The 25,257-nt window shown below is 41.2% G+C and overlaps 1 protein-coding gene across 1 annotated transcript in view; it reads right to left on the reverse strand.

The window, feature by feature from the left end:
• Positions 1-25,257, reverse strand: part of SLC15A5 (solute carrier family 15 member 5) — a 379,306-nt gene that overhangs the window by 290,533 nt on the left and 63,516 nt on the right. The window contains exon 2 of the mRNA XM_069230056.1: positions 12,587-12,809. Within this exon, the coding sequence (XP_069086157.1) occupies positions 12,587-12,809 (223 nt within the window). The remainder of the gene's footprint in view (positions 1-12,586; positions 12,810-25,257) is intronic.

Here is a 25,257-nt window from a genome sequence, read left to right on the forward strand (position 1 = left end):
CTGACGAAGATTGAGAATCACCAAGAAGCCCCATCCCCTAATACCTTCTCTACCTTCACGCTTTCCATCCCCCGGCATACACCTTAGTGCTCCCTTTCCATGTGGCTCTGCTGGCCAGTTTATCCAAACTTTATCCCCATCTCCCCTAGGTTTCTCACCCTCGCCTGGATAAGGGAACACCATTCTTACCACGAGTACACCAAATTATACTGCACTGTTAGAACTGATGCAGTATTTATTACTGTTCTCTACGTGTAACCTCTGATGTTATACTTTACATGGAGTTGTTTCACAGTGGGTCCTTACCCAATATCTCACACAAAAAGGATGCAGTCACTGCTCAATTGGGCACTAAAGCCTTTCTCTATGTCCCAAAATAATTCTTGAATCGGCCTACCTATACATATTCATCTACCACCATTTCAGGTTATTCCAAGAACTGGATGAGGTAGGCTCACTCACGTAATGTGACATTCTTCATCATTGCCCACCTCACCCCACCTTGGTAAGATAGTACTACCAGGGTGGACTCAACCTCAAGGAATTTGCTTGAGGGAGTTCTTAGAAATAATCTAATCTGGATACATTTCTGGGATCCAGGAATGCCTATTAAAAATATGTGAGGGTAAACCACAAGATTTCTCTGAATTCTGTGGTACCCTCAGTGTATCTAAAAAAAGACTATATCAATTAGTTTTATTGCAGCGTTATTGAAATTTCTGTGTGGTATTCATCATATGATGTGCATTTGTCAGAGGTAAAAGCTGTCAGAGGTATTGCATTTTTTTTTTTACCATTTTTATTGAAAGACAAAAGTACAGTTAAGTACAACAGAGTAAACTGGTGAGAATGGGCCAGATGTATCAAAGTATTTTGCATTCACAAATGGTGCCAATCGCAAAATTCCACAGTTTGCAGATGCAAAATAACCTTTGGAATGTATGAAAGGCATTGGCAGTCCAATTTTAAGGAATCACAATTTTTGCAATTCCCAAAAATTGCGACTCCAAATAGGGAATCACAATTTGGGATTTCCTAAATATGAAATCGTAAATAGGAGTTACCTATTAGCGATTTCATAAGCACATGTTTCAAGCATTTCTTAAATGTGAACTGGGAATCTAGGAAATGCTATTACCATCAACTCCAAGTTGATGGTAACCATGTGCAATTTTTAGAACTGCATTAAAATGCATTTTTAAAAGTGCCATGTAGCTCACACATGCCCATGGAGCATATATGCACTTCAGATGTGCACAATTACATTTTGGGGTGCCTCAAAGAGAGACTTAGGCCATCTGCACCCTGGGTTTTGCATTTCCTAATTTACGGTTCCCTAATAAGGAATCACAAATTAGGAAATGCAAACACATTCACACCTATGGGCCTGATTGCCCATAGAAACGAATGGAATTGCTTTTCCTAATTGCGATTCCCTAATAGTGATTGCGACTGTGGGAATCGCTAATAAGGAATCGCTCTTTTCCTACATACCATTTTGCATTTCCTAAAATTTGTAATTTAGAAAATGCAAAACAATACTTTGATACATCTGCCCCAGTGTCTAAAGGAGCATTGCATATTATTTTTGTCTATCATATGTAGCACCAGCGACATTGCAGGAGCCAATAGTTCATGCTTTCACATGTATTGATAACGTAACTACAGAAGGAACCGTCTTATGATACACTATTTATGACCTTCGTGTATATATAATTGTTTTCTGTATGGGCCTAACCATTGGACGCAGGCTACGGGTAGTAAGTTAACTTCATCTGAGATGTCACGCTAACTGAAGGGTGCATGTTCCGACTGGAGTTGGAGCGGAAGGATAAATAGGGGTAGTAGGGGGGTCTCATGAATCATCTTGCAAGAGTCCTGGGCACCTCTGCGTGGGAGTGTAAGTCACTGAGCAAAGCTTCCCAGTCCATTGCTATGGGATATTTCCGCAGACCTCTTATTTCTTCGCGTTTCAGAGCAGCTGCCTCCGCTTGACCCCATTTAAGCATTGCTGCCCACCGTTGTGCCATGCTAGGCAATGTGCACGGCTTCCAATGCATTGTAATAAGCCTGCAAGCCACAAGCAATGCCGGGTCTTTAAACCTATTGCTGGCCTTAGTGACTAGTGGTCTGTGGAAGAGGCCTAACGGGGCCCCTTTATCGTACGTAGGGCCGTGCAGCTAGATACCCGCTTTATTTCAGTTAATATCCTCGCCCAGTACCCCACCACAACCGTGCAGTCCCAGAGCATATGCCGGAGGAATTTTAATTTGTAACAGTAAATTTGACTCGTGATGCACGGACCACAGTACGCCAGATCATGTAATTTTTCACTGTTGCCAGTGTAGTTTTCACAAACATCGTTTTTCACTATAAAGTGAAACTCAGCTGTATTTTTCAAAAATAAAAATGTTCCCAACAAATTAAACCTTCATTCGTTTATTATTGATAAATGCAATTACCGCCAGCACCAATCTGGGTTAGTCGTACAGCGAACACCACTGACAAACTCTACTACTGCTGACTCAAAATTGCATAGATGACAGGTCCCTAGCCATTGTTTGTTTTCACAAAGGACCAGCTCCTCGTGTGCTGGACCCTGCATGATCCCGCCTCCTCTTTAATCAACACCGGATATGTCACTTTGATAGAACACCATTTTGATTAAACGCACCCGTGAATGGCTCTGGCAGCAGAGAAGTACATTCTCCAGTGACATCGTTTAGAACAACTGATTGCTCTTCAAATCTTCATCCTCGTGAGTCTTATTTAATCAAAGTAACGCTGCTAATTAATGACTAGGATTCAGAGTGGAATTGAAAAAAACAGAAAAGGATTTTGGCTCCTTTGGGCCGGCCAGGGAAGCAGATGGAAGGAAGGAAGCACGCCGCATCACCATGGATTAGTTTCAGCATACCCAAAAGAGTAAATAAACCCAAACCCCTCTTGGCACCAGAACATGAACAGCTTGGCAATGTAACACCTGCGAAATGCCCTCAGGGTAACCCTATCTGCTGAGAACCAGAGTGAGAAACTACATCAGACGTACTTGAAAAGAAATGCATCCAGTCACAGGCTAGGCCTGGGTTTTAATGTGTGCCTCTCCTTTTGGCAATCTTCTGTCCTAAACATGTGAAATGTATAAACGCCTATTTCAAAAAACTCAGACGCTCCTTGAGATTCTCCTGGCGGTAGTTTACTGTAATGCAGGCATGTAGCATTCCCGGCTCCTGAATATCATTACTAAGTTCGTGCCTAGTTATTGTTCTGTGAGCATGATCTCTTTCATTCCCTGATTATTAGACTACACGTTGTCACGTAATTTACTTTTTCCTTCTGTTTATACCAATCGCACAGTTGTTCCTCATGGCAAAGGTGGTTCGCAGTGGAATGTCTCATGGCAGTGAGTAAATGCAATGGAAGGGTAGGACAGATCTTGTATTGTTGCAAAAAAATAGTGTAATTGAGTTCTCTTGATGAAAAGTATTGCGAAAGTCCTGATAGTCATACGGACGGACTATCTTGCATAGCATCCATGCATGATAGTTTACACAGTGTAACTTTGCCCACCCCTAATTATTACTTACTGTGCCCCCACATATTGCATAGATGGTAGAATACTATGGATGGGTATTAGATCTGGCATCCTTGCCATAGTTTCCCCTAACTTTTTGCTTTCAGACCTCCTGTTCTTGCTGACTTTGTTTTTGCTGGCCTTGGGATTCCACGCACTTTACAACTGCTGACCGGTGATAAAGTGCTTGTGCTCTTTCCCTAAAACATGGTAACATTGCTGATCCCCAGTTGGCATATTTGATTTATTTATAAGTCCCTAGAAAAGTAGACTACACGTGCCCAAGGTCGGTAACTTAAATGCTACTAGTGGGCCTGCTACACTGATTGTGCTACTCACTTAAGTAACCTTTTAAACATGTCGTCTATGTTGGACTTTTTTCCTTATGCAGGGTCATCCCCAATCTTTTTGCCTCCTGCCTCCTATTTTTCTGACCTGTTGCTGTTGGCTCTAGGACTCTGAGCACTTTATCACTGCTGACCAGTGCTAAAGTGCAGGTGCTCTCCTATCTGAAGTTGGTATGATTGGCTTATACCTAATTGACATATTTAATTTACCTATAAGTCCCTTGTACAGTGATATCTCTATACCCAGGGCCTTTAAGTTAAATGCTACTAGTGGGCCTTCAGCGCTGCTTGCGCCACCCACTGAAGTAGACTTTCAAACCTGTCTCAGGCCTGCTAGCACAGGGCCTTTGTGCCCAGATTTCTGCCACAGGGACCTGGCATCTAAATCTACTTGCCAGGCCCAGAACTCCCCTTTTACTACATGTAGGTCACCTCTAAGATATGCCCTAGCTAGCCCTATGAGCAGGGTGCCATGTATGTAGAGGGCAGGACATGTGCCAGGTTGTGTGGCCTGTCCCGGTAGTGTCAAACAGCCTAACTTGGTGTCTCACTGCTGCGAGTGCTGCCTTTTCATAGGATTGCATTAGAAATGCCCTGCCTTATGTGTAATGGGTATTGTCTGATTCATGAGGGGTAGCGTAGGCATGTTTGATATGGTTGTAATGGTGATAATAAATGCTGCTTACTGGTGTAGGTGTATTTTCTATTACTATTACAGAAATGCCACTTCTAGAAAGTGCGCATTTCTCTGTGCTTATGACTCTGGTGTTTTGAAGCTTGACTCCAATCCACGTCTGGGCAGAGTGACAGTTGGGGCTTTGTGCATACTTTTCAGACAGCCTGTACACAGGGAGTGTGGAGGTGTCACAGAGGTGCATCTACATACTGGATAGTCTTCCTGGGCTGAGAGAAAGGGGAGGCGTGGCACACCTACATTTGTAAAGGCTGTGCCCTGGCCTCACACAATAGGGTCGTTAACCCCCCACTGATGTTTGGAGCCTGCGCTGGAGGAGAGAGGGGGCACTCCCAGAACCAGTTGTAACTGGTTGGAACCTCCTCTTCCCCACCATTGTAAAACACTGTAAGGACTGAGTATAAGTACAGGGGAATTTTTCCCACGATTTGGAGACTCTTGGAGTCATTTTGGTACTAGACCCATTTTTCGTTCTGCAGGCACTAGAGGTGCCTACATCTAACCAGATACTACCCAATGACAATATATCGACAACATAAGTTCTTTTTAAAGACTTTATTGATTTATATGTTGCCTACCTGTTTCATGATGTTTCATATGTGTATGTAAATCTTCTTTTTATGGCATAATATGCTAATATGGTTTTCTGACTTGCCATACGTTTTATAATGTTCCTGCTATGGACGTTTATGATATTTCTATGACAAGTGCTTTGGTGTAATAACGTGTTTCCAGACTACTGCTCATGTTGCAGAATACTAAGTAACATGTGTGTTATATGTGACTACTGCTAGTTTTGCAGAGTAACTAATGTGTAACGTTCTGACAACTGCTAAGGTAGCAGAATACTACTGATATGTGAGCCAACCAGAAACACCATTTCTAACAGCCTACGATTGCAGAGTCTGTGTGTGTGCAGTTTTACACTTCCATGTCAACCTGGCCAAATAAACCTTTGACCAGGCCCAAAATGTCCTTTTAAATGCATTCAAGCCATCCCTAAAGTAGGTCCTAGGCAGCCCCAAAATTGGAGTTGCCTTATAACTTTTTATAAGTTTACTTCCAATTGGGAAGATATAGATTTTTCAAGTTTGGTGTCTCTGGAATCACAATTTAGGATCACAACTTATAGTGAAGTCGAATTTTAAATTGCAATTCTAAAAATGCCACTTTTAGAAAGTTGGCATTTTCTGATGTTAGCCCTTTGGTACTTTCTTCCTGTCTTTGGTGCATTCTCCCTAGCCAGCACCACACAAAGGGAACTTAGGTATGACTGATGAGCCATCCACAGTCTGATGGGCCATCCTGGGCAGGATGGGACGAAGGAGCTGACACTTACACCTGAACAGGCTATGTCCTGCCTCCACACAAAGGGCTGCATACCCATTGTAGAGAGTCTTGAGGCAGGGCAGGAAGGGCATGGAGTATGTGCTCTTCAAAGGCATGTCTTTGGAGTCTTCCCCACTTCAAAGGCCCAAATGGGTATAAGTATTGTACCTCTGACACCACCACTTCAATACACTTCTGGAATTGTAGATACTCTGCCAAGAAGAAGGACTGCTGTGCAGCTGAAGGACTATCACTTTTTTGGACGACTACTCTGTTGACCTAAGCCTCCCTATCCAAAATCATTCTCCTCTGCTGTGCTAACCTGCTGCCTGCTGCTCTCTTGCCTGGGAACGAGAAAGGATGGACCTGTATCTCTCCAACCCAGAACCATAGTGACTCGAAGGGCTAATTGGCTGGCTTCCTGATCTGAAGTCTCAGGGGCATATTAGACTTCCAACCACTCTGCTCCTCCTCAGGTGAATCTGCCCTGCCAACTGGCGCCACCCCAGTCCTGGACCTTTGGAAATGGGCCTAAGGTGCTTGCTCCAGTGGAGCCGATCCATCCTCTGCTGAGACAGCAGAACAGATGCATCACCACTGTTGAGTGGAACAGAACCGGCACATCACCACTCCTGCCTGGGTCGGTACAGAGGCAACAGACTCACATTGCTGCATCTTAGGACCAATGCATCACCTTCAGAACCACTGCTGCGCAATGCTTTCACCAGCACAAGGTTCTTGCATCCCTCATCGACACCAGCCTCGATGATGCTGAACCTCCTCCTCATTGCCGCTACTGCATCGATCAAAACCAATGCATCATCTTGACTGCACCACACATCCTTGACTCCACTTTTCACATCGCAAGCTCTGTCAATGGGATCCTCCACATTGATGCAGCAGGATTTCACACCACAGCCTCACCACTTCTCAGAACCAATGCATGAGCCCGGCTGCATGACACATTTTAGTTTCAGACCCACGCAACAATCTGCAACCAGGATTTAGGGTACTTTGGCTTAGCAGGCCTGACTGGCCCATGGTCCATTGTAGTTAGCCTGAACTTTTTACTTTTCCTGGTCCAGTAGGACCAGATAACACCTGTTGTCGCTTCTTGGTTTTAAGCACTGTTTTCCAAATTTATTCTTCAAAAATTCATAACTCAAATTCAATTTATTGGATTTCTTTTGTTTTGGTCTTGCTTTATTTATTAAACCAAGTTCTAGTATTCTAACCTGTTGTGGGATCCTTCTTGTGTGGTGTTTTTACTGTTTTATTGTTTGAAGTGTTGCACAAATACGTGACACATTTCCTTCAAGTTAAGACTGACTGCTCTGTGCCAAGCTACCAGAAGGTGAGCACAGGTTAATTTGGGGTTTGCTTGTGCCCTACCCTGTCAAGAATTGTGGTTACTGCTTGACCAGGGCACACACTTCAGTCAACCAACAACCCAATTTCTCACAACAGCCTTAAAGTCTGTCTTTTTTGAGCTGCGTAATTCTAGTTTTGAAGTTCGAAGAGGGTTCACTGATTACAATAATTTTTACTTGCATTGAAGAGTTGAAAATATATTTAGTGGGTCTGCTAAATTAACCTACAGTGAGGGGCTCCACATGCACAATGGATCAGGAGTCAGTCTGCATGCTCACATATATCTAACAAGACATTAGCCTTTTTCACTTCTTGTGGTGTATGTTCATACATCTGATTTGTTCAATACAGTAGAATGGCTGTTGGCGACTTTGGTGATTTTGCTTCTTGTTATTAGCTAGGCAGGCTTTTACTTAGCAAATTTATACCTGGCTATATTTTTGTGTGAGTACAAAATTCCACTCTTTGTACATGCCAGTTTCAGTAGGAAGATAGTCCTCAGACCTATACCTCCGTACCCAAAGCACTCTACTTGAGGCCACAAACAGTCAATCTATTTGACTGAAATAGTTTACTGCGTCACCATCCCTCTGGCTGAGTCACCCAGGCAGGTGACCACATACCCACAGGCCAATAATAGAAGTAATTGCGGGCAGTTAGGGCTAGGCTGAAGCATATTGTCATGCTGTTCCTGGCTTCCTTAAACCGTGACCTAATGTAGCATCCTGTTGGCTGATAATCCCTAGAAGAAAGACAAATCATGACATACATATGTGGACAGTAATCAGAAAGACCATGTACATATAGGGTATAGGCCGCCACAGATCAAAACACTGACATGCTCTCCCTGCCTTTTGAGAATGGCCATTCCACCTCAAGATCTAGTGGCGGTGGAGAGAACTGGGTGGTAAGGATTAACATAAATGCCATCATCCACAATCACAAAAGTGGATTGCACACTCTTTTTTAGGGATAGGTCTTAGTATTGTTTATTATCTTTTTTGAGCATGCCGCTGGAAAGGCATTAACAGCTGGGACTGAGAAACAGGTTTTTGAGACACTATCCATCATTGGGAAGGTGGCTTTCATTGCACAGCTGTGAATCCCTATCATGGGACGTTTTTCCAAATTCCTTCTGGTTAAATTTAGAAATTAAATTTTAGAGGGTTTTGTTTTATTTGGTCCATGTGGGAGTCAGAGCGGAAGCATCCAGTGATGTCAACATTGGAATGTTGAGGCTAGTGCTGGGATGAAGGAGAATGTGAATCAGTTAGAAATTTAAGGTCAGTCCTCCAGAATCTGAGACTTGATAGAGTGAAACAAAGATGCACGTTTGTGTTCACCAGCATGAGAGGGTAAGTGTCTGGAGCTGTGGCCTTTTCAATGTTACTGAAGAAACCTTCTTCCAAGTGCCCCTGGAGTGGAGAGGCCCAGATTTAAGAGGGCCTAGCGCCTCCTTGCACCACATTAGAGTCATTTTTTTTAAGCTAATGTGGCCCAACGAGGCCAAAATCACAGCCCCAGATTTACAAAGTGGCACAATGCATTCACTGCCGGGCTTTGTAACCCTCTGCGCTACATTATGCCAGTGCCAGGCATAATGTATGCAAGGGGGGCGTTCCCCCATTAGGGGAGCGGAAAAAATGGCGCAAAGAAATCTAAAGGACTTCTTTGCGCCATTTTTACAGCATTTTTAACACATGCTCAGAGCAGGCGTTAAAAGGGGTTGCACCATTGGTTACAATGGGCCCCTATGTACTGTTCAGGGTTAGCGCCAAAATGTTGGCGCTAACTCTGAACAGTATATCAATAGCACAAAAAATCTGACGCTATTGCCCCCTACCCTGCGCCATGGGGCATTGTATTTTAAATACGGCGCACAGATAGTGGCGGTAGGGGGGAGCTAAGGGGCGCTAGAAAAGTGGTACTGCACTGGGTGCAGTGCCACATTTCTTCAATCTGTCCCATATTTCCTGACTGTAACTGGAGATGTATCGAATGATGGGGCCACACAGCTGAAGGTAATGCTTGAAGCTTTATTTCTCAGGCAAGTACAGCAGTAACTCCAACAGTACATCACACGACCTCTCAAACTCAGTTCCTCCCCATTTCTCCTCCTTACAAACCCCTGTCCCGGAACTCCCAACCCACGACATTTTACATTCTTTCCAAGTTCCTCCATTGAGCCAAACCACCACATCCTCTCCCTACAAAACACAAAAATCAAACAATATATACAAGCATCTGGGATGAAACTAAAACAATACACAGTTACACAATAAAACAAATACAGCTTCATTATAGAACTAGATGTAACATTACATATGATGGAAACTTAGGGTATGACCTATCCCATGCGGCAAAAGGAAATTTAAACTTTACATTACAAGTTTGGCTGATAGACACCCAACAATGTAATCCTTGTGCCATGCAGGTTTGTGCCTTTGATTTCTTGCACAGGTTACACACGGTTCCTTTGCATACTCTTGCTTAGATCCTTCCATAAGGTGAGTTTGCACAAAATCACCCTTACCTCCAGGAATAACAGAAATCCTAGATTTTTTCCTCACTTTGCCATCACTGGTTTGGATCACATTTGGAGATACATTGACCATTTGCTTGGGGGCAGAAATCCTGGATTCACCCATGAGGACATGTCCCGGCTACTTGAGCCAGACCCAACTTCCCACTTCAAATCCCGAAAATCTGATCTTGTGCCCACACTTGTATACTTCTTTTGTACTTTTTTCCTGACACCCACCACCCCAGCCAGATGTGCATCATCAATGTGATTATGACCCATCCACTCACGCTTGAGTTTAGAACCAGGGAATCTACCCTGCAACAGGATAAAAGGATAGACCCCCATACAGCTTTTAGGGTTGTCATGTACATCCACAACATGTCATCTATTACAGGCTTCCAATTTAAATTGCTGATGGTTGTCAGCTGCAACTGACCCTTCAAAGTGTGGTTGAAGCGTTCAACCAGACCATTGCTTCTAGAATGGTATAGGGAAGTCCTAATGTGTTTAAAGTCAGGTGAATCTAAAAATAACTTAACTTCTTCTGACACTAATTGTGTGCCATAGTCAGAGACAATCTCAGCAGGGTATCCCTCCCTTACAAACACTTTGTAAAAAAAATTAATGACCAAAGTGGAAATCACTACTCACAAATCCAACTTCTGCCATTTTGACATGTAGTGCATGATGACAATAGCAAACTTGGAATTTTCGCCCAACATTTTTACATGACCAGCTATATCCAATGCCAATTTTGCCCATAGTGCCAATAGAGACTCAACAGGCCTATTTGGGGTGGGTTGGTTCACTTGGGGTTTATCATCTACCACACATGGGCCACAGTCTCTTTTGAAACACTCCACAGCTTTGTCTACACCAGGCCACCAAAACCCCTCTCTTACCATGTGCTTCATTGATCTGATTCCAATATGACCCACATGTGCAAACTCAAACATTCTTTGTCTGAAACGTACAGGTGGTACTATCTGCCCCAACCTTCATAGTAGTCCATTATGGACTTGTCAATTTAGTAGCCACATGACCATATGGGGTAAAATTCTCATCTGTCACCTTGAAATTAGGTCATCCTTATATGACCCAACACATGACTTTACTGAGAACGGAATATTTCTGTAACTCATCTCTCCATTCACATTTGTCCAGTGCCCCACTCAACACACTTTTAATTGAATTGGCCAAACAGACAGCTTCATTACCATCCACCACCTCAACACTCAAAACATCTAAGGGGCATCCTGTACAGAAAATCAGCAATAATCACATTCTTCTTGCCAGGAAAATACTCAATATTATAATCAAACTCTTGCAAGGGAAGTTTCCACTTGGCAATTTGGGAGTAGCCTTAGCACCATTTTGGGCTAAGCAATTCAACCAATTGCTTGGGACCTGTTCTTAAAAGAAAAGGAACTCTACACACCTAAGGACAAATACTGAGTTCCCCACCAGAATGCCAAGACTTACTTCTCAATAGTTGTGCAGATTTGTTCTGCAGCTCTAAGCACGTTTGAAGTAAAATCAACCATGTCCTCCCTTTCATTGCTTCTCCTCTGCATAAGGACAACACCCAACCCAAAGTTACTGGCATCAGTAAAAATTATGCTACTATCTCTTGTTTCAAATAACTTTAAGGGACCTGCCAATATAATGTCGGACTGTACTTTGTCAAAAAGAACTTGGCATTTCACACTCCACAAAAATGAGATCCCTTTTTTTAATACATTCCTGAGAGGATTAGTTTTGTCTGCAAAATAAGGAACACATTTTTAGTTATACTCTGCTAACCATAGGAAGGATCTCATTTGGTCCTCATTTGGTTTGAGAGCTTACTCAGTAGCCTTAAGCAGCTTTACTTTGAGGCTGATGCCATCCTTTGATATGTTGTGTCCTAATTACTCTACACCTGACAGTTCAAATTTGCACTTGTCTCCCTTCAAAGTTAGTCCTTTATCTAGTAATATATGCAAAATCGTGTCCAAACATATTAATTGTTGGATGTTGTGGTCTAACATCAGTATATTGTCCTGGAAATATTGAATATGCTCACAATCTTTTATATCTCCTTCATAAGCCTTTGGAATACTGACTCCACTTCACATCTGGTATTACACTGACTTTACCACCAATAATACGATTTTTTAGTTTATAGGGTTGTTAAAATGTCACTATACTCCTAAATGTCTAGATAACACTTCACGTGTATTCAGGGCAAGACTGGTCAGTTCTCAACAAAAATGTATTTACAACAACAGAAATGTCAAAAGAAACTCATTTACAGCCTTTACAAGGCTCTCAAACAATAGTTTGTTAACGTACATAGATCGTATATGCTGACAGTATTCGCAGATCCTCGGTAATTAATAAAACAAGTTTTTTTTACTTTGGTACTGTTAATTCAATAAAACATTATAAAGCATGTAAAGTGACTATACTTCACTAACCAGCGCTAAATCTTGTTTTATAAATTTATTGATACCAGTACTGATTAGGGTAAATGGACAAAATATTTAATGATAATTATCTATTTTTTCTCTGTGTGGATGAATGAGGGATGGAGTGATTGAGGACATGTATAGCATTCTCTCCCAGACATCGATATTTCTTAACGTGGGCCTGAGGTTGCTAAGCTTTGCAATGTCATGTTTGCACATGCCCTTCAGGCGATGCCTCCATTCCTCAAAAAGGAGTACCTCACAGTCAATATCAACATATATTGCAAGGCTACTTACCAGTTAAAAAAGGACAATAGCTCTTTTTGTCCATAATCCTGAAGACTATAGGCACTGAGTGGACACACAATTGCTCTTATTCCTCCTGCACCGAGAGAGGCTGCAAGCAATCCAATGTAAAAGAGTAGAGTTTGCTCTCTCTTAGCAATGGTGTGAGCAATGTGGTGGGTATCAATGTAGAAGTCTTCGAAAGGGAACGCAACAACGGGTAACATGGCAGTGCCTGGAAGTGAAAAGAGAATAAAATACATGAAAGATATAATTACACAAAAAAGCCATCTGAAAATGAATCTAGAGGTATAACATGTATCGTGTAGACAAGCCTGAAATAGGTGCCATTTGATTATTATTTAAAAAGTGTAGATTTTAAGACGTTGTATTGCTGCTATATCTCACTCCTAGATCTATGAGGTGATCCACTTTGGGAGACAGAGCTTATTTCTGGTCTATCCACATATGGCAGAAATGGAAGAAAGGTTGCCAGTAAGTAAGCATTGAGTATAAAGGTAACAGCAAAAACTCTCCTCATACCTCAGCAGGTGCTTCACCATTGTAATTGGCAATATGACTCAGTTGCAAGAGGACTCACTACAAGCCAATTACGCCTGTCCTTGACTAACCAACCCTGAAGGCCAAGGCCTTCAATTTTCATGCTTGCATCAGGCCCATGGTATCTTTGCATTGTCAATGCTCACACAGTCACCAACTAGTAACCGTCAGCAGAGGGCTCATGCTGACATCTCAATAGAAGAAGATCCAAAAGTCTGAAAAAATGTACTGACTATTAGTTTGAAATACAGCTTTTTGCTTATCTCTGGCCTTTGCATACAATCAACTTCTTGGTGCAAATCCAGGCACTCATGGACAAGTGTAGTTGGAAAGTGGATTATTAATAAGAACAGGTAGGTACCTACACTTAGTAACAGGCCACAGTTCCACCCTACTTCCAGTCAAGGTCTCAATAAATTAATCCTTGCTCAACCCTTCATAGCTTGGTCCAAGAGCAGTTAGGCTTAACTTAGGAGACAGGTGTGTAAAGCATTTAATATCAACAAAACAGTAAATAAGTAAGCACAACACACAATAACATTTAAACACCAATTTATAAAAATAGGAAATATTTGAACCTTTAAACCAACACCAAAATGAAAAAAGTTCAACTTAGGGACTGAAGATATTAATTTTTAAAGATTAAGGCCCTCATTATGACAGAGGCAGTAAAAACCGCCTACTGCTGTGGCGACGTCTGTCAAAAGACCGTCGCCGTGGCTACCAGCCGACTGCCATATTATGACCGTAGTGGAATTCCGCCAGAAGGATGGCGGAATTCCTGCTATGGTCATGGCGGCGGGTGACGGTAAGGTGGCTCTGCTGCCAGCAGCAGCACACCAGTAGACCGCCGCAGACCGTTTCATGACCCATGATACAGCCTGGCGGTGTTCTGCTGGCGGACACTGGTGGACGGAGTGGTACATTGCCAATTTGGCTAGAGCCAAACTGCCAATGTCATATTATGGGGAGAAGTACCACCAGCCTGTTGGCAGTACTTTTCTCCATAATACTGCCATCCGCCAGGGTCGTAATGAGAGCATAAATGTAAAAATGGGCTTTCTAGTGCCTAAAAACAAAAAGCGCCAACTGGGGACATCTGGTCCCACTTGACCGAGGCAAAGTCAAAATTTGAGGCTGACTGCGATAGAGCCCAAGTCGGATACATTGAGCAGTAGGTCTCATTCCAAATTTTACCTTCTGAGCATTTTCTCTTGTCGTCGGTCAAGGCTCCTCTTCAGGCCAACTTGCGATGCAATGTTGTCGGCTTGGCTCAGAACGAGGTTGCAATCAACTCCTGGAATTCTCATCAATGGGGAAATGCTCTGGAGTTTCAGCGGGAGGAGCCTGAAATTGAGGCCTCGTTGTGGTTCAACATCGCTGGCTTAACTCTTGTTGGCAGGTTGGTCACCTTACGGAGCTTTTTCACAAAGTTGCTCCAAACTTCTTTACACTTCTGGATCTTCTTCCAAAATCCTTTGTCCACAAACTTGATCCAAGGTTCCAGAAGCTCCGAGTTGCTCCTTAGAAGTTCGGGACTACAGTTCCCTGAATGCACCTGGTCTGAATCCTCAAATGGCCACTGGGAACTTGTCATCTGGACATCTTCTTGCAAGACGTGATGCAGGGGACTCTGATTTGCTCCTTTATACCTGTAGCTTACAGGGAGTCCACTCCTTGAGCTGCAGAAGCAAGGCAAAATCCTTTTTGTGGTGAAGCCCAGGGTATGCAGCTGTTGCAGTCCTTCTGGGTGGAGTCCTTCAGGTGCAGACCAGGGGTTCAGCAGGGCAGTCCTTCTCCAGTACCTTGTTCCAGGAGGGATCTAAATTGCTAGGCAGCTCTGCCATATTTATCCTTGCTCCTGGGCTGGCAAGCAGGGGGCACCCCTGACCAATGGGGTGCACGGTGCTACCCTCTGGAGTGACCACTTACTGAGAAGTTTTGTGAAGAATTAATCCCAGAAAGCAACATTGTTTAATAATCTGACATGGAGAAAATCTCTCCTTGAAGGTTACATCTGGCTGAGCCCACCCACTGGTGTGGCTAAGTTTCTCTAAGACACCACTTCCACTTCCACTCCCTCTCCTAATCTAATTACTGTGTCTCCCATCTGGCTGGGGGAGCAGGAAATGGGGAGGTCTAGTTTCTGTCCCAGGTGGCTTTCCCTCCTGTGAAAGCCAGTTTGGCCACTCTCCCCCCTTCCTGTTCTGCCATCTGCTGCAACAGTTCTTCTCCCACCAGATGCATCCTTTGTTTCAGCCCAGGCCACTTCACACTTAGTAAGGTAGTTTGGCTCAGGCTGCTAGAGGCTGACCAATTAGGAAAGGGCACTACAGGCTGATTTTGGTAACTTTCAGAAAGCGTTCTAAAACTCTTTCTCTGTACTAGTTATAATAAATCCAGCATTGGAAAAATGTTTAATTTATTCTAATGTTTAATTTGATATCAAACATGGTACATTTGGTTCTTTTCTAGTGAAAATGAGACTTTAATATTTTTAAATAAAGCCTCTCAATGTTAGCCTATGGAGCCAATGCACTACAATGGGGAAAATGAATTTGGCTGTTTTTCCCTCACCAAGGCCTATAAAACCTCTTTTTATAAAGATCCTGCTTAAATATACACTGCACGCAACCTTTGGGCACTTAGGGCACACCTTAGGGTTGACATATATGTACAAATAAGGTATTTGGAGACTTTGGAAGTACCTTTAAATCCAAAGCTGAATCTGGGGTTAACTTTAATTTAAAAGCAGCCAGCAAGGCAGGCCTGCTGTTACAATGACACCAGAAACTACAGCATTGCGCCCGTGGGTGCCCTAACTATTCTGGGGTCCCTAAACCTACATGCCCTATCATATACTAGGGAATTATAGGTAGGTTGTCAGGGTCAATTATAATTATGCCTGATTTACATGCACCATTTTACACAGAGCACTGGCCTTGGGACTGGTTAGTAGTGTCCAGGGAACAGTCGAAGTCAGTAACCACCAGTATCGTTCAAAAAGTTTGGGGCTGATCAAGGCCAAAAGGATGAGTTTCTCACAAGTGTCAATAGGGCTACTTGTTAAAACATTGTCACTGGGAAACAACTCTTCCGGTTTTCAACTTTCTTTTTACAAAGGATTGTTTTCAGGTATGTTAATCTGACAGTTTCAATTGAACTGAACCAATACTTCAATTCACAAAAAGTACTGCTGTGTTATTGAAAGACAGAACGGAAAACATGTAATTGGGGTGACACGGGGTCACTGGGAAACATATACGTGTAGAATCCTTCTCTCAGCCCTTTCACAAACTTTTGTTAAAGTGGATTACATAGTGCAGACTTGTGCCTTGCTGTATATGTCATGTACGTGCTGTATGAATGCGTGGTTGAACACTGTTTGAACATTGGTGCAAATTAAAACAATTGTTTATTATTTAAATAGCTCTGTCTAGCAAGTTGTGACTATACAGATATATAATTATATGGTGAAAATCATATGGCTAACACAGCTGAAATAAAGAATTCTAAAATGTGTTATTAATAGAGTTTTTAACCTCAAACTAAATTAGTAAACTAAACAGTCTGAACCCTCTGAAGTGCAAATATATAACATATTTTAATATTAAATTCAGTAGACAATTCAGATGCTGATCTTTTGTTAAACTACCCTATACGCTACATGTCGTCAAGATTCACATTGCTTGGCATGGGGTGCCACCATACATCTGTGCAAACTTTGCTCTGCTGACAAGGGGGGGGAAACAAAGTGAAGAATCAAAATAAGCAAGGGTGGCTACCTCCCCTTCATCATACGTTTTGAGGCAATTCACCTGGAGCATATGCCTTTTTATGTGTGGACGGGGGCTGATGTTCTTTAAAAGTCATGGGGCGTAATACTTCTCAGGAGTTCACCCCTTTTTTTCCTAAGTCTGCCTTGAGAGTTGCCCATATATTAAGAATTACCTTCATGGAACCAATGCCAGCTTTTCCTTATGGGCACACCATCACAATAATTGCATAAAATATTCTAGTACCATATTTCTGCAAATTGTCGTGCCCAAATACTATGGATGTATTTCAGAGGCAACATTTTATCATGGTTTGATTTTCCCAACTGGCCCTCTTTTCCCAAATACAGCATGGCTGCCATCTCCATGGCAAAGAATTGTAACCAGTAAACCATTGTCAGCATATTTCCCTAGGTGTCCCTTTATGTCAAGGGTCTGCATTTTGCTTTGGGTGCCCTCCCTTATGTCAAGATTTACCTTCATAGTCCCAGCAAAAGCATTTTGCCACAGGAGCCCCATGACAAGAATTTCCTCTAGTAAGCAAGCACCAGCAGTTTTCCACAGGGGCCGTACCAAAAATTAGTTCTAGTATGCCACAGCCTTCAATTTGCCATGGTTGCCCTTTCTGATGGTTTGAATTATCTCTAATATGCCAGCTAAGCATGTTACCTTGAATGTCACCTTAATCCCATGATTATACTGAGAATGCTATGGCCAGAGGACAACTCACAATCATAAACACGCAAAGAAACACAGTCTCACTCATACTCACTCCCTTCCATTTGCAATCACTCTCTATTCTCACTGTAATACATACTCTCTCACTGATACTCGATTACACTCATAGTTACTCACAAACAAGCATACTCATACTCACTAGTTCTCACTCTCACTAACAAACACAAACACTCACTGTTTCACACTCAGTGACGCTACTACATTATTGATAATTAGGTAAGCGCCTAATGCCTAATGCCCCTCCAAACCCTCTCACAATATATAAACATTCACTCCTCAGAAGGCACTCACACTCCTTCACACTAACCTCCACCTATTCATACAACTCAGATTCCCACTCACTTTCACTTTCATTGACACTCTCAAAGATGTTTACACATATTATGACTCAATAACAGTCACTGTCAATCACTCACAGACACACTCATGCATATACACATGCACAGAGAAACATTTTCTTTTTTTACCATATTTTCTCAGAAGGCAACTCGGAAGCTCCATGGCAGCAGAACAGCAGGAATCTGGGCATTAGAACCAGGAACCCATGATTCCCAATGAGAAGCCAGACAGAGCAGCAAGGCCAGGTTTAAGAGGAAGACCCACCTAAAGCCCTCTCCGAGCTCCTTGATGGGACTGTAAGCACATTCCTGTCATTCCTAAAATGGATTGTGCCTATTTGATCATAGTTGAACTATGTCCCTCAGACATGTGCAATCCCTGCATCCAGCTACAGAGTGTTGTAGTTTGAGCTTTAGCTCTCTCAGCCCCCTTCTCCTGTCATCAGGAGCCTGGGGAGGAGGCCAAGAGGACTGACCTGCACAATGACAGTATTCATGAAAACACAACACTTGTGTTTTCATGAACCCTACTCAGTTAAATCTTTAACTTCAGATGCAAGGGGGAGAAAGTAGTGCCTCGCAGTTGGCAGGTCTACACCCCTCAGACCCTGTTAAGGGGCCACTGTTGTATGTTTGACATGTAAAGGGTATTCTAGCCACCCATATATGTATGTCTTGCCTAACGTCATGTCTCGGTAGTGTCTGAGAGTGGGCATAGGACACCTTGTGCATGAGTACATTAGATGGAAACAATGCTTAATTTGTAAATGAAAGAGTGTCAGTGCCCAAACCTCCATACAGCAAGTCCACGGTTGGTACAATTAAACATTGGGCTTTTTAATTCCCTAAATGATGCTCCCTGCACCCTGATCTGCACCTTTATCTGACTCTTGCACATTCCTTCTTTTCTTACTTGGTAAAGTTTCTCCATGTCTTCCTTGCCTTTCTCCGTCTTTCCAATTTGTGTGTTTTTCCTTCTTTACCACTCAGGGAATATTTGATGTGGAAAAATAGGTGCCGGTCCCCAAAAACAAGTGCTGGTGGCCCCTGACTGTCAACCACGAGCTCAAATTAGGCACTGGATTGTAGTCACCCTGCAGGATCTCATTTGTCCAGGGTAGACATGAAAACCGACATATTCCTGCGCTCAAGATCCCTTCATCAAAACTTCACCTTTTGAGTGGAAGGTTGTCTTAAGGAATTTATCATTAACAAATGAAGTTTGTATAATTAAGTTGAATAAGTTGCAAAATAGTACAATCTAATTGTAGTTAACTTAAGGCTTTTTAAGTTCACTTAACTAGGCCTTAAATTCACTTCCACTTTTTGTACGCTGCACAGTTTAAAATGGACATTGTTTGTTGTTTCTCTTCCTGCAGCTCACGTTAACAGATTGTGTCATTCAGCATTTTGACAAATACCCTTAATTCAAACAGTTTTACAGCCTTGCTTTTGTTGTACCTTCAAAATGTATTCTTATTATTACTTATGTTCCCGGAGGAAGCCTGCATGTAATGGTTCACATGTGCAAGGTGTATGCAGTGGTTGGACAAAATACTGAGTCAAAAATATCATGTGGACAAAACATCGAATCAAGAATAACGAGGACAACAATAATATGAAGGTAAGATTCTATGGATGAGCAAGATTCTACTATACTTAACTACACATATATGTACCTTAAAAAAAATATATATATATATACATATATATATATATATATATATATTTATCGTGTTCACCCAGGAAACCTGCTCGACTTCACAATTTATTCTTCGAGCAATCCCTGGAGACGGCATGACTTATTGCTTTTTTTACGAAAGGTTTATTACTTCGTAATAATAAAAGTGCAAAGTGCGAGGTGCCACCAGAAAAAATGTCATACGCATTTCGGCAGAAGCCTTCGACTGGGCCATCCCATAGTGCAGTGCAGTGCAAGGCATACATCGAAAGGAGCACACTCCTTTTGTCTACACCTCCTCCATAAAGGTACATGCACATAAAAAGACAACAATGTCACATGTAACTTTCCTTTCCAAATAATAACAATATTTGCAGGGTTTAGCTTAGTTTGACATGTTTCTTAATCCAGTATTTATTTTTCTCCATACTACGTCCCTCACAATAAAGTGTTTTTCTTTGGAGATATTTTCATGAATTTAAAATTTAGATTGTTACATTGTTCTCAAATGAAGTCACTTATTTGCAAAAATGTATTATTTTATTTATTTTTGATAAAGCGCATTTCAGTTGATAAAACTGCTTTTTTTTGGGGCATAGGTTTCCGTAAATTCGACTGATAAATGGCTTATTTTCATAATTCACTTTCTAACAAAGTATTTGGTCTAATGATGTATTTTCATAATTTTAACTAATTAATGGCAATAATGGCATATTTGGCATAATTACATATTTTAGTTTTTTCACTAGTTTCCAGTCCTTCAATAACGCATTTGCATGATTCATAAAGGCACACAAGTCATTATCCCATGCAATTATAATCCTTATAAAGTACCCAAGACTTAGTCCTCCCTCCAATCATCTATTGTCCTCATAGGAAAAAAACATATACTGATTTTCCTACACTTCCAATGGAATACCCCCAATTCAAACCTTACTGATTCGCCATATATTAAGAAGCACAGAATGAAATTCAAAGTCCAACAATCTATTTACAAATGGACATAAAGTTCTGCATCTGTGTTCAATCCCGAAGGTATCTCAGTTCCAATCATCGCAATCCATCTGGATTCTGCTCTCCTAAGGGTAAATGTTCGAGCTCTCCCTCTATTGTTGGATCTAATGTGATGGATACCAGAGTATTGAGCGTTGTCACAATCCCCAGCATGATGCTCCCAAATGTGTTTGGCAATAACATATGAGTAGTCTCTATTTGAGATGGCCCTTAAGTGTTGTAATATACATAATTTCAGTTTATTTACAGTGCATCCTATGTATTTTTTGCCACACTGACAATCTAAGATGTAAACAACAAATTATGCTTCACATGATATCCGTTCCTTAATCTTTTTTATAGACCAATCGATACATTTAAGTTCTGTCATATTTTTGCCATATCAACAGGCTTTACATTTGGCACATTTAAAGAAGCCTTCCATCTGGAGTTCTTGTTCCACTTCCCTGTGAGGGTAGAAAGCCTCTAATCAACAAATCATTTAAGGATTGACTTTTTTGTAAGTGATCTTTGGATGTTCCATCACCCACTTTTGATTTGCTCATCTTTCTTTATGATCCTCCAGTTTTTTGAGAGGGCTGTTTTGATTTATTGATATGATCGATTATAGTCCATGATATATCTGATGGTTTGATCCTGATCATTTTTCTTATCTCTTGTGATTTTTGTGTTTTTGGGAACCAGTAGATTATCTCTCTCCTTTTCCATAGCTCTTTTCATAGCAACTTCCAACACAGATATCGGATACCCTGTCTTAATAAATCTGATCCATCTCACTGTCCTATATTTTGAAATCACTTAGTTCAGAACAGTTTTTTCTAGATCTTAAATCTTAAAAATTCTCCATAGGGTACACTCCACTTAAGCACTTTAGGATGTGAACTGTTGGCAAATAAGATGCTAATACAGCTGGTAGGTTTACAATATAATTTTGTGCAGATCTTTTCATGTTTAATGTAAATTTAATTGTCCAAGAAGGTTACTGTCTCTTGATTTATTTCAAATGTGAACTGCAGTCCCAATGGGTTATTTTTCAATGAGTTCAGAAACAGCTCTAATTCATTCCGCTCTCCTTCCCAAATAAGAAATAAATCATCAATAAACCGAACCCATAAGACCACCTTATTGAGAGTCTTGGTATTTTTTTCTGTCCATATATATTCTGCTTCCCAATAGACCATCATGAAGGTAGCATAAGTAGGAGCAAAAGATGTTCCCATCACTGTCCCTTTCTTCTGAATATGGGGCCAGATGTATCATCACAGCCCTTTGCGATTTGGAAATAGCGAATTTTAAGAAATCGCTATTTCCGACTCGCAAAGTGCCATGTATCACATTTGCGAATCGGTAATAGCGATTTCTTAAAAATCGCAAATGCTATTACCGAATTGCAAATTGCGATACCGGCCCCATTCGCAGCTATGGGCCTGTTGGCCCATAGCTGCAAATTTTTTGCATTTCCAAAATTGCGATTTCTGAACCAGAAATCGCAATTTTGGAAATGCAAAACCCCAGGGTGCTGGGGGGCTAAGGCCCCCCCTGCTGCACCCCAAATTCTTTGGGGGGACATGTAAGGTGCACACATGCCAAAAGGGCATGTGTGCTTTACATGTACAATTTAAAAATGCATTTTAAATGCATTTTTAAATTTTGCACATGGTTACCACCAAGTCCAACTTGGTGGTAATTAGCGATTCCTAAATGCCAAAATCGCATTTAGGAATTGCTTCATACATGTGCTACGAAATCGCAAATAAGGAATCCTTATTTGCGATTTCTAATTTAGAGAGACGCAATTTGCAACTCTCTAAACAGGGTCGCAATTTTAAGGAATCGGTATTTTAGCGATTCCTTAAAATTGCCTTCAGCATGTATTTCATACATTCTGAAATGGCATTTCGGATTCGCAAACGGGCATTCACACCGTTTGCGAATGCAAAATGCTTGCATACATCTGGCCCATAGTGATTGCCATTGACAATAACAATATTATTAGTGAGGCAAAACTCCATTATTTCTAAAAGCATCTGTGTGTGCTCTAATAGGTTCAACAATCTACTGTGTGAAAAATATGCACAGGCTTTCAGACCATCCGCATGTTTGTTTGCGGTATGTAATGATACATCTACTCTTGGCATTATATATCATGTTTCCACAGTATGCTGTTGATCCGACTTAGGAAATCCATAGAGTCTCTGATGTAGCAAGAAAGCGCCGTCACATATAGGAATAAAAAGCTGTCTAGATATCTCAATGCGATTTTCAGTAATGAGTTACAAGAACTAATTATCGGGCGTCCTGGGGGATTTTTCATACTTTTATGTATTTTTGTTAATACATGTATATCATTGGTGTTGTGGGATGGCTCTTTTTAATATACATCAATTCCTCATCTTCTAACAAACTTTTTTCATGGCAGATATTTAATTTTGTGTGAAAGTCTCTCATAATTTCTTTCATGGGATCTTCACTCAAGTTCTCATAATTATCTTGAATTGATAATTGTCTGTTAATCTCCTGAGTGTATCTACTACGATCCATCACCACTATATTTTCTCCATTGTCTGAGGCTTTTATCACAATACTTTTATCCTTTTGTAAATCTTGCAATGCCCACCAATCATTGTGTGTCATATTTGTAACGTAACTGGAATGTTTTTGTTACTCCCTTTTAAAAATACCTCTAAAAACATCAGCCATTAATTCTTGAAACACCTCCACTTATATATATATATATATATAAAACTCTATATCTTCAAGGTGTGTGGATGTGGAGTTAAAAAAGTGAATCTATACTTACCTGTTTGCATTTACTTTCTCGATAATTTGGTCCTTGTTACTTTTGACACAATAATCTGTTCGCACATGCTTAGCATCAATATTCAATCAGACAACCAGTTTATGCTGCTTGCTGGTTAAACTGTGCTCCATTCATTCTTTCAGTAGTATGTTTCATAGAGCAATGTTATGTCCCCTCATGTATTATTAGTTTTGGGAGGGTTTCTAGAGTAGCCTACTTTATGCAATATACTTTCTGTAAAGGTGATTGATTTCTGTCAAAGTATCGTTATTAATACCACCCATGGTGGCATTTCACACTCTTGCAAACTTATAAAATATGATGTCTTTGGAATGTGAGCCATGATTTTCCATTGCTTTCATACAGAGCAGTGTTCATGTCAGACAGTTATTGAAATGGATCAACAACACACTTTTACCTGTTCAAAGTGGCCTGACCTTTTTTCCTCGCTTCAGATGCCATGTAAATCTAGACATACAGGTGGAAGATGAACAGCTTCTTTAATGATAGAAAACATAAACATAATGCTAATCAGTATTTATGTTTGCTAAGTCACCCCTCTAGGGTCACCAAAACAGGATAATCACTGACCACATGGAGCCAGAAAATGTTATGTCCTCTAGACTTTGAGGGGATCCTTCACAACACTGTTTAACAGACACCTTTTGAGGATTAAAGCCTTTGCTGTTAAATCGATCTTCCTGAAGTCAAGTCTGTATTCAGGTAGATACTTGTGAACTGCTGAAGAATAAAGTGGACTGTTGTACAAGTAGAGGAGCTGCTTTGATCATCAAGGTTCTATGGAAGGTACAGCTAAGTGAAGAAACTGAAACTCAGAGGAGCCAAAAAAGTCTCTACAGCCGGTGAAGTAAACAAGAAAGATAAAGGAAAAACCTATCCAAAGCTTGAAGTAGATGTTTCTTAGACATCATTGGAGATGGTGAGTCTACACTACTCAGACCGATAAAATAACTTGATGGTACTATTATCTTTCATCCTCAATTCTGCAGAGATGCAGAGGTTTGGAAGCTTCATATCTCCAGTGTGGATTGTGGGATTACTAGTGTATTGTGATTCCCAAAATGTTTGAGCCATCACTTTAGCCCTGCAGTACAGGAGGTAATACCGTTTAAAGTCACGGTTGGCCTCTAATCATACATTCTAATTCCTAGTCAGGTATAAACAGTAAAGCTTTTGGGTCTAGTTGATGCTCTGGACTCTTGGCTGAAACCAGTAGTTCCTGTGACAAATGTTTACACTATGGAGTGTTATCTGTCCCTTTGTAAAATCTAGAGAGTTGTTAAGACCTTAAATTGCCACTTGGCACACTGAAACACTATCAGGGCCACTGGGATTATGCTAGTCTGCAGCCGCTGATTCTTCGCATAGTTATAGATTTGCTGCATTTGCCACATACTTTATCATCCGCTGCATAATCTGCATATTTTAATAAAAAATTGCTTCTAGCACAAACCTATTAAAAGTTACTTTAAATTGTGAAATGTGTTTGCCTACAGTAGAAGGCCTTTCAAAAAGGGTAATTGGTTATCTTTTAGTTGCTTATTTCTGTATTTGGTTATTAAACTGACTCTAATTCGGTGAAGCCTTAGAAAGTATCACCATGTATGAAAACCACAAAATAATCCAGTTAAATTTAAGAAAGCTACTGCATTAAGCCAAATAAATTGCCTTTTCTTCCTGCAGAATTTAGTCAACCCGGCTGCATCATTTGGCGCTCCCCTGGTGCATAATTCCAGAGGCTCAAGACACAATGA

This window comes from Pleurodeles waltl, chromosome 4_1 (genome assembly GCF_031143425.1).
Source record: "Pleurodeles waltl isolate 20211129_DDA chromosome 4_1, aPleWal1.hap1.20221129, whole genome shotgun sequence".
NCBI classification, from domain to species: Eukaryota; Metazoa; Chordata; class Amphibia; order Caudata; family Salamandridae; genus Pleurodeles; species Pleurodeles waltl.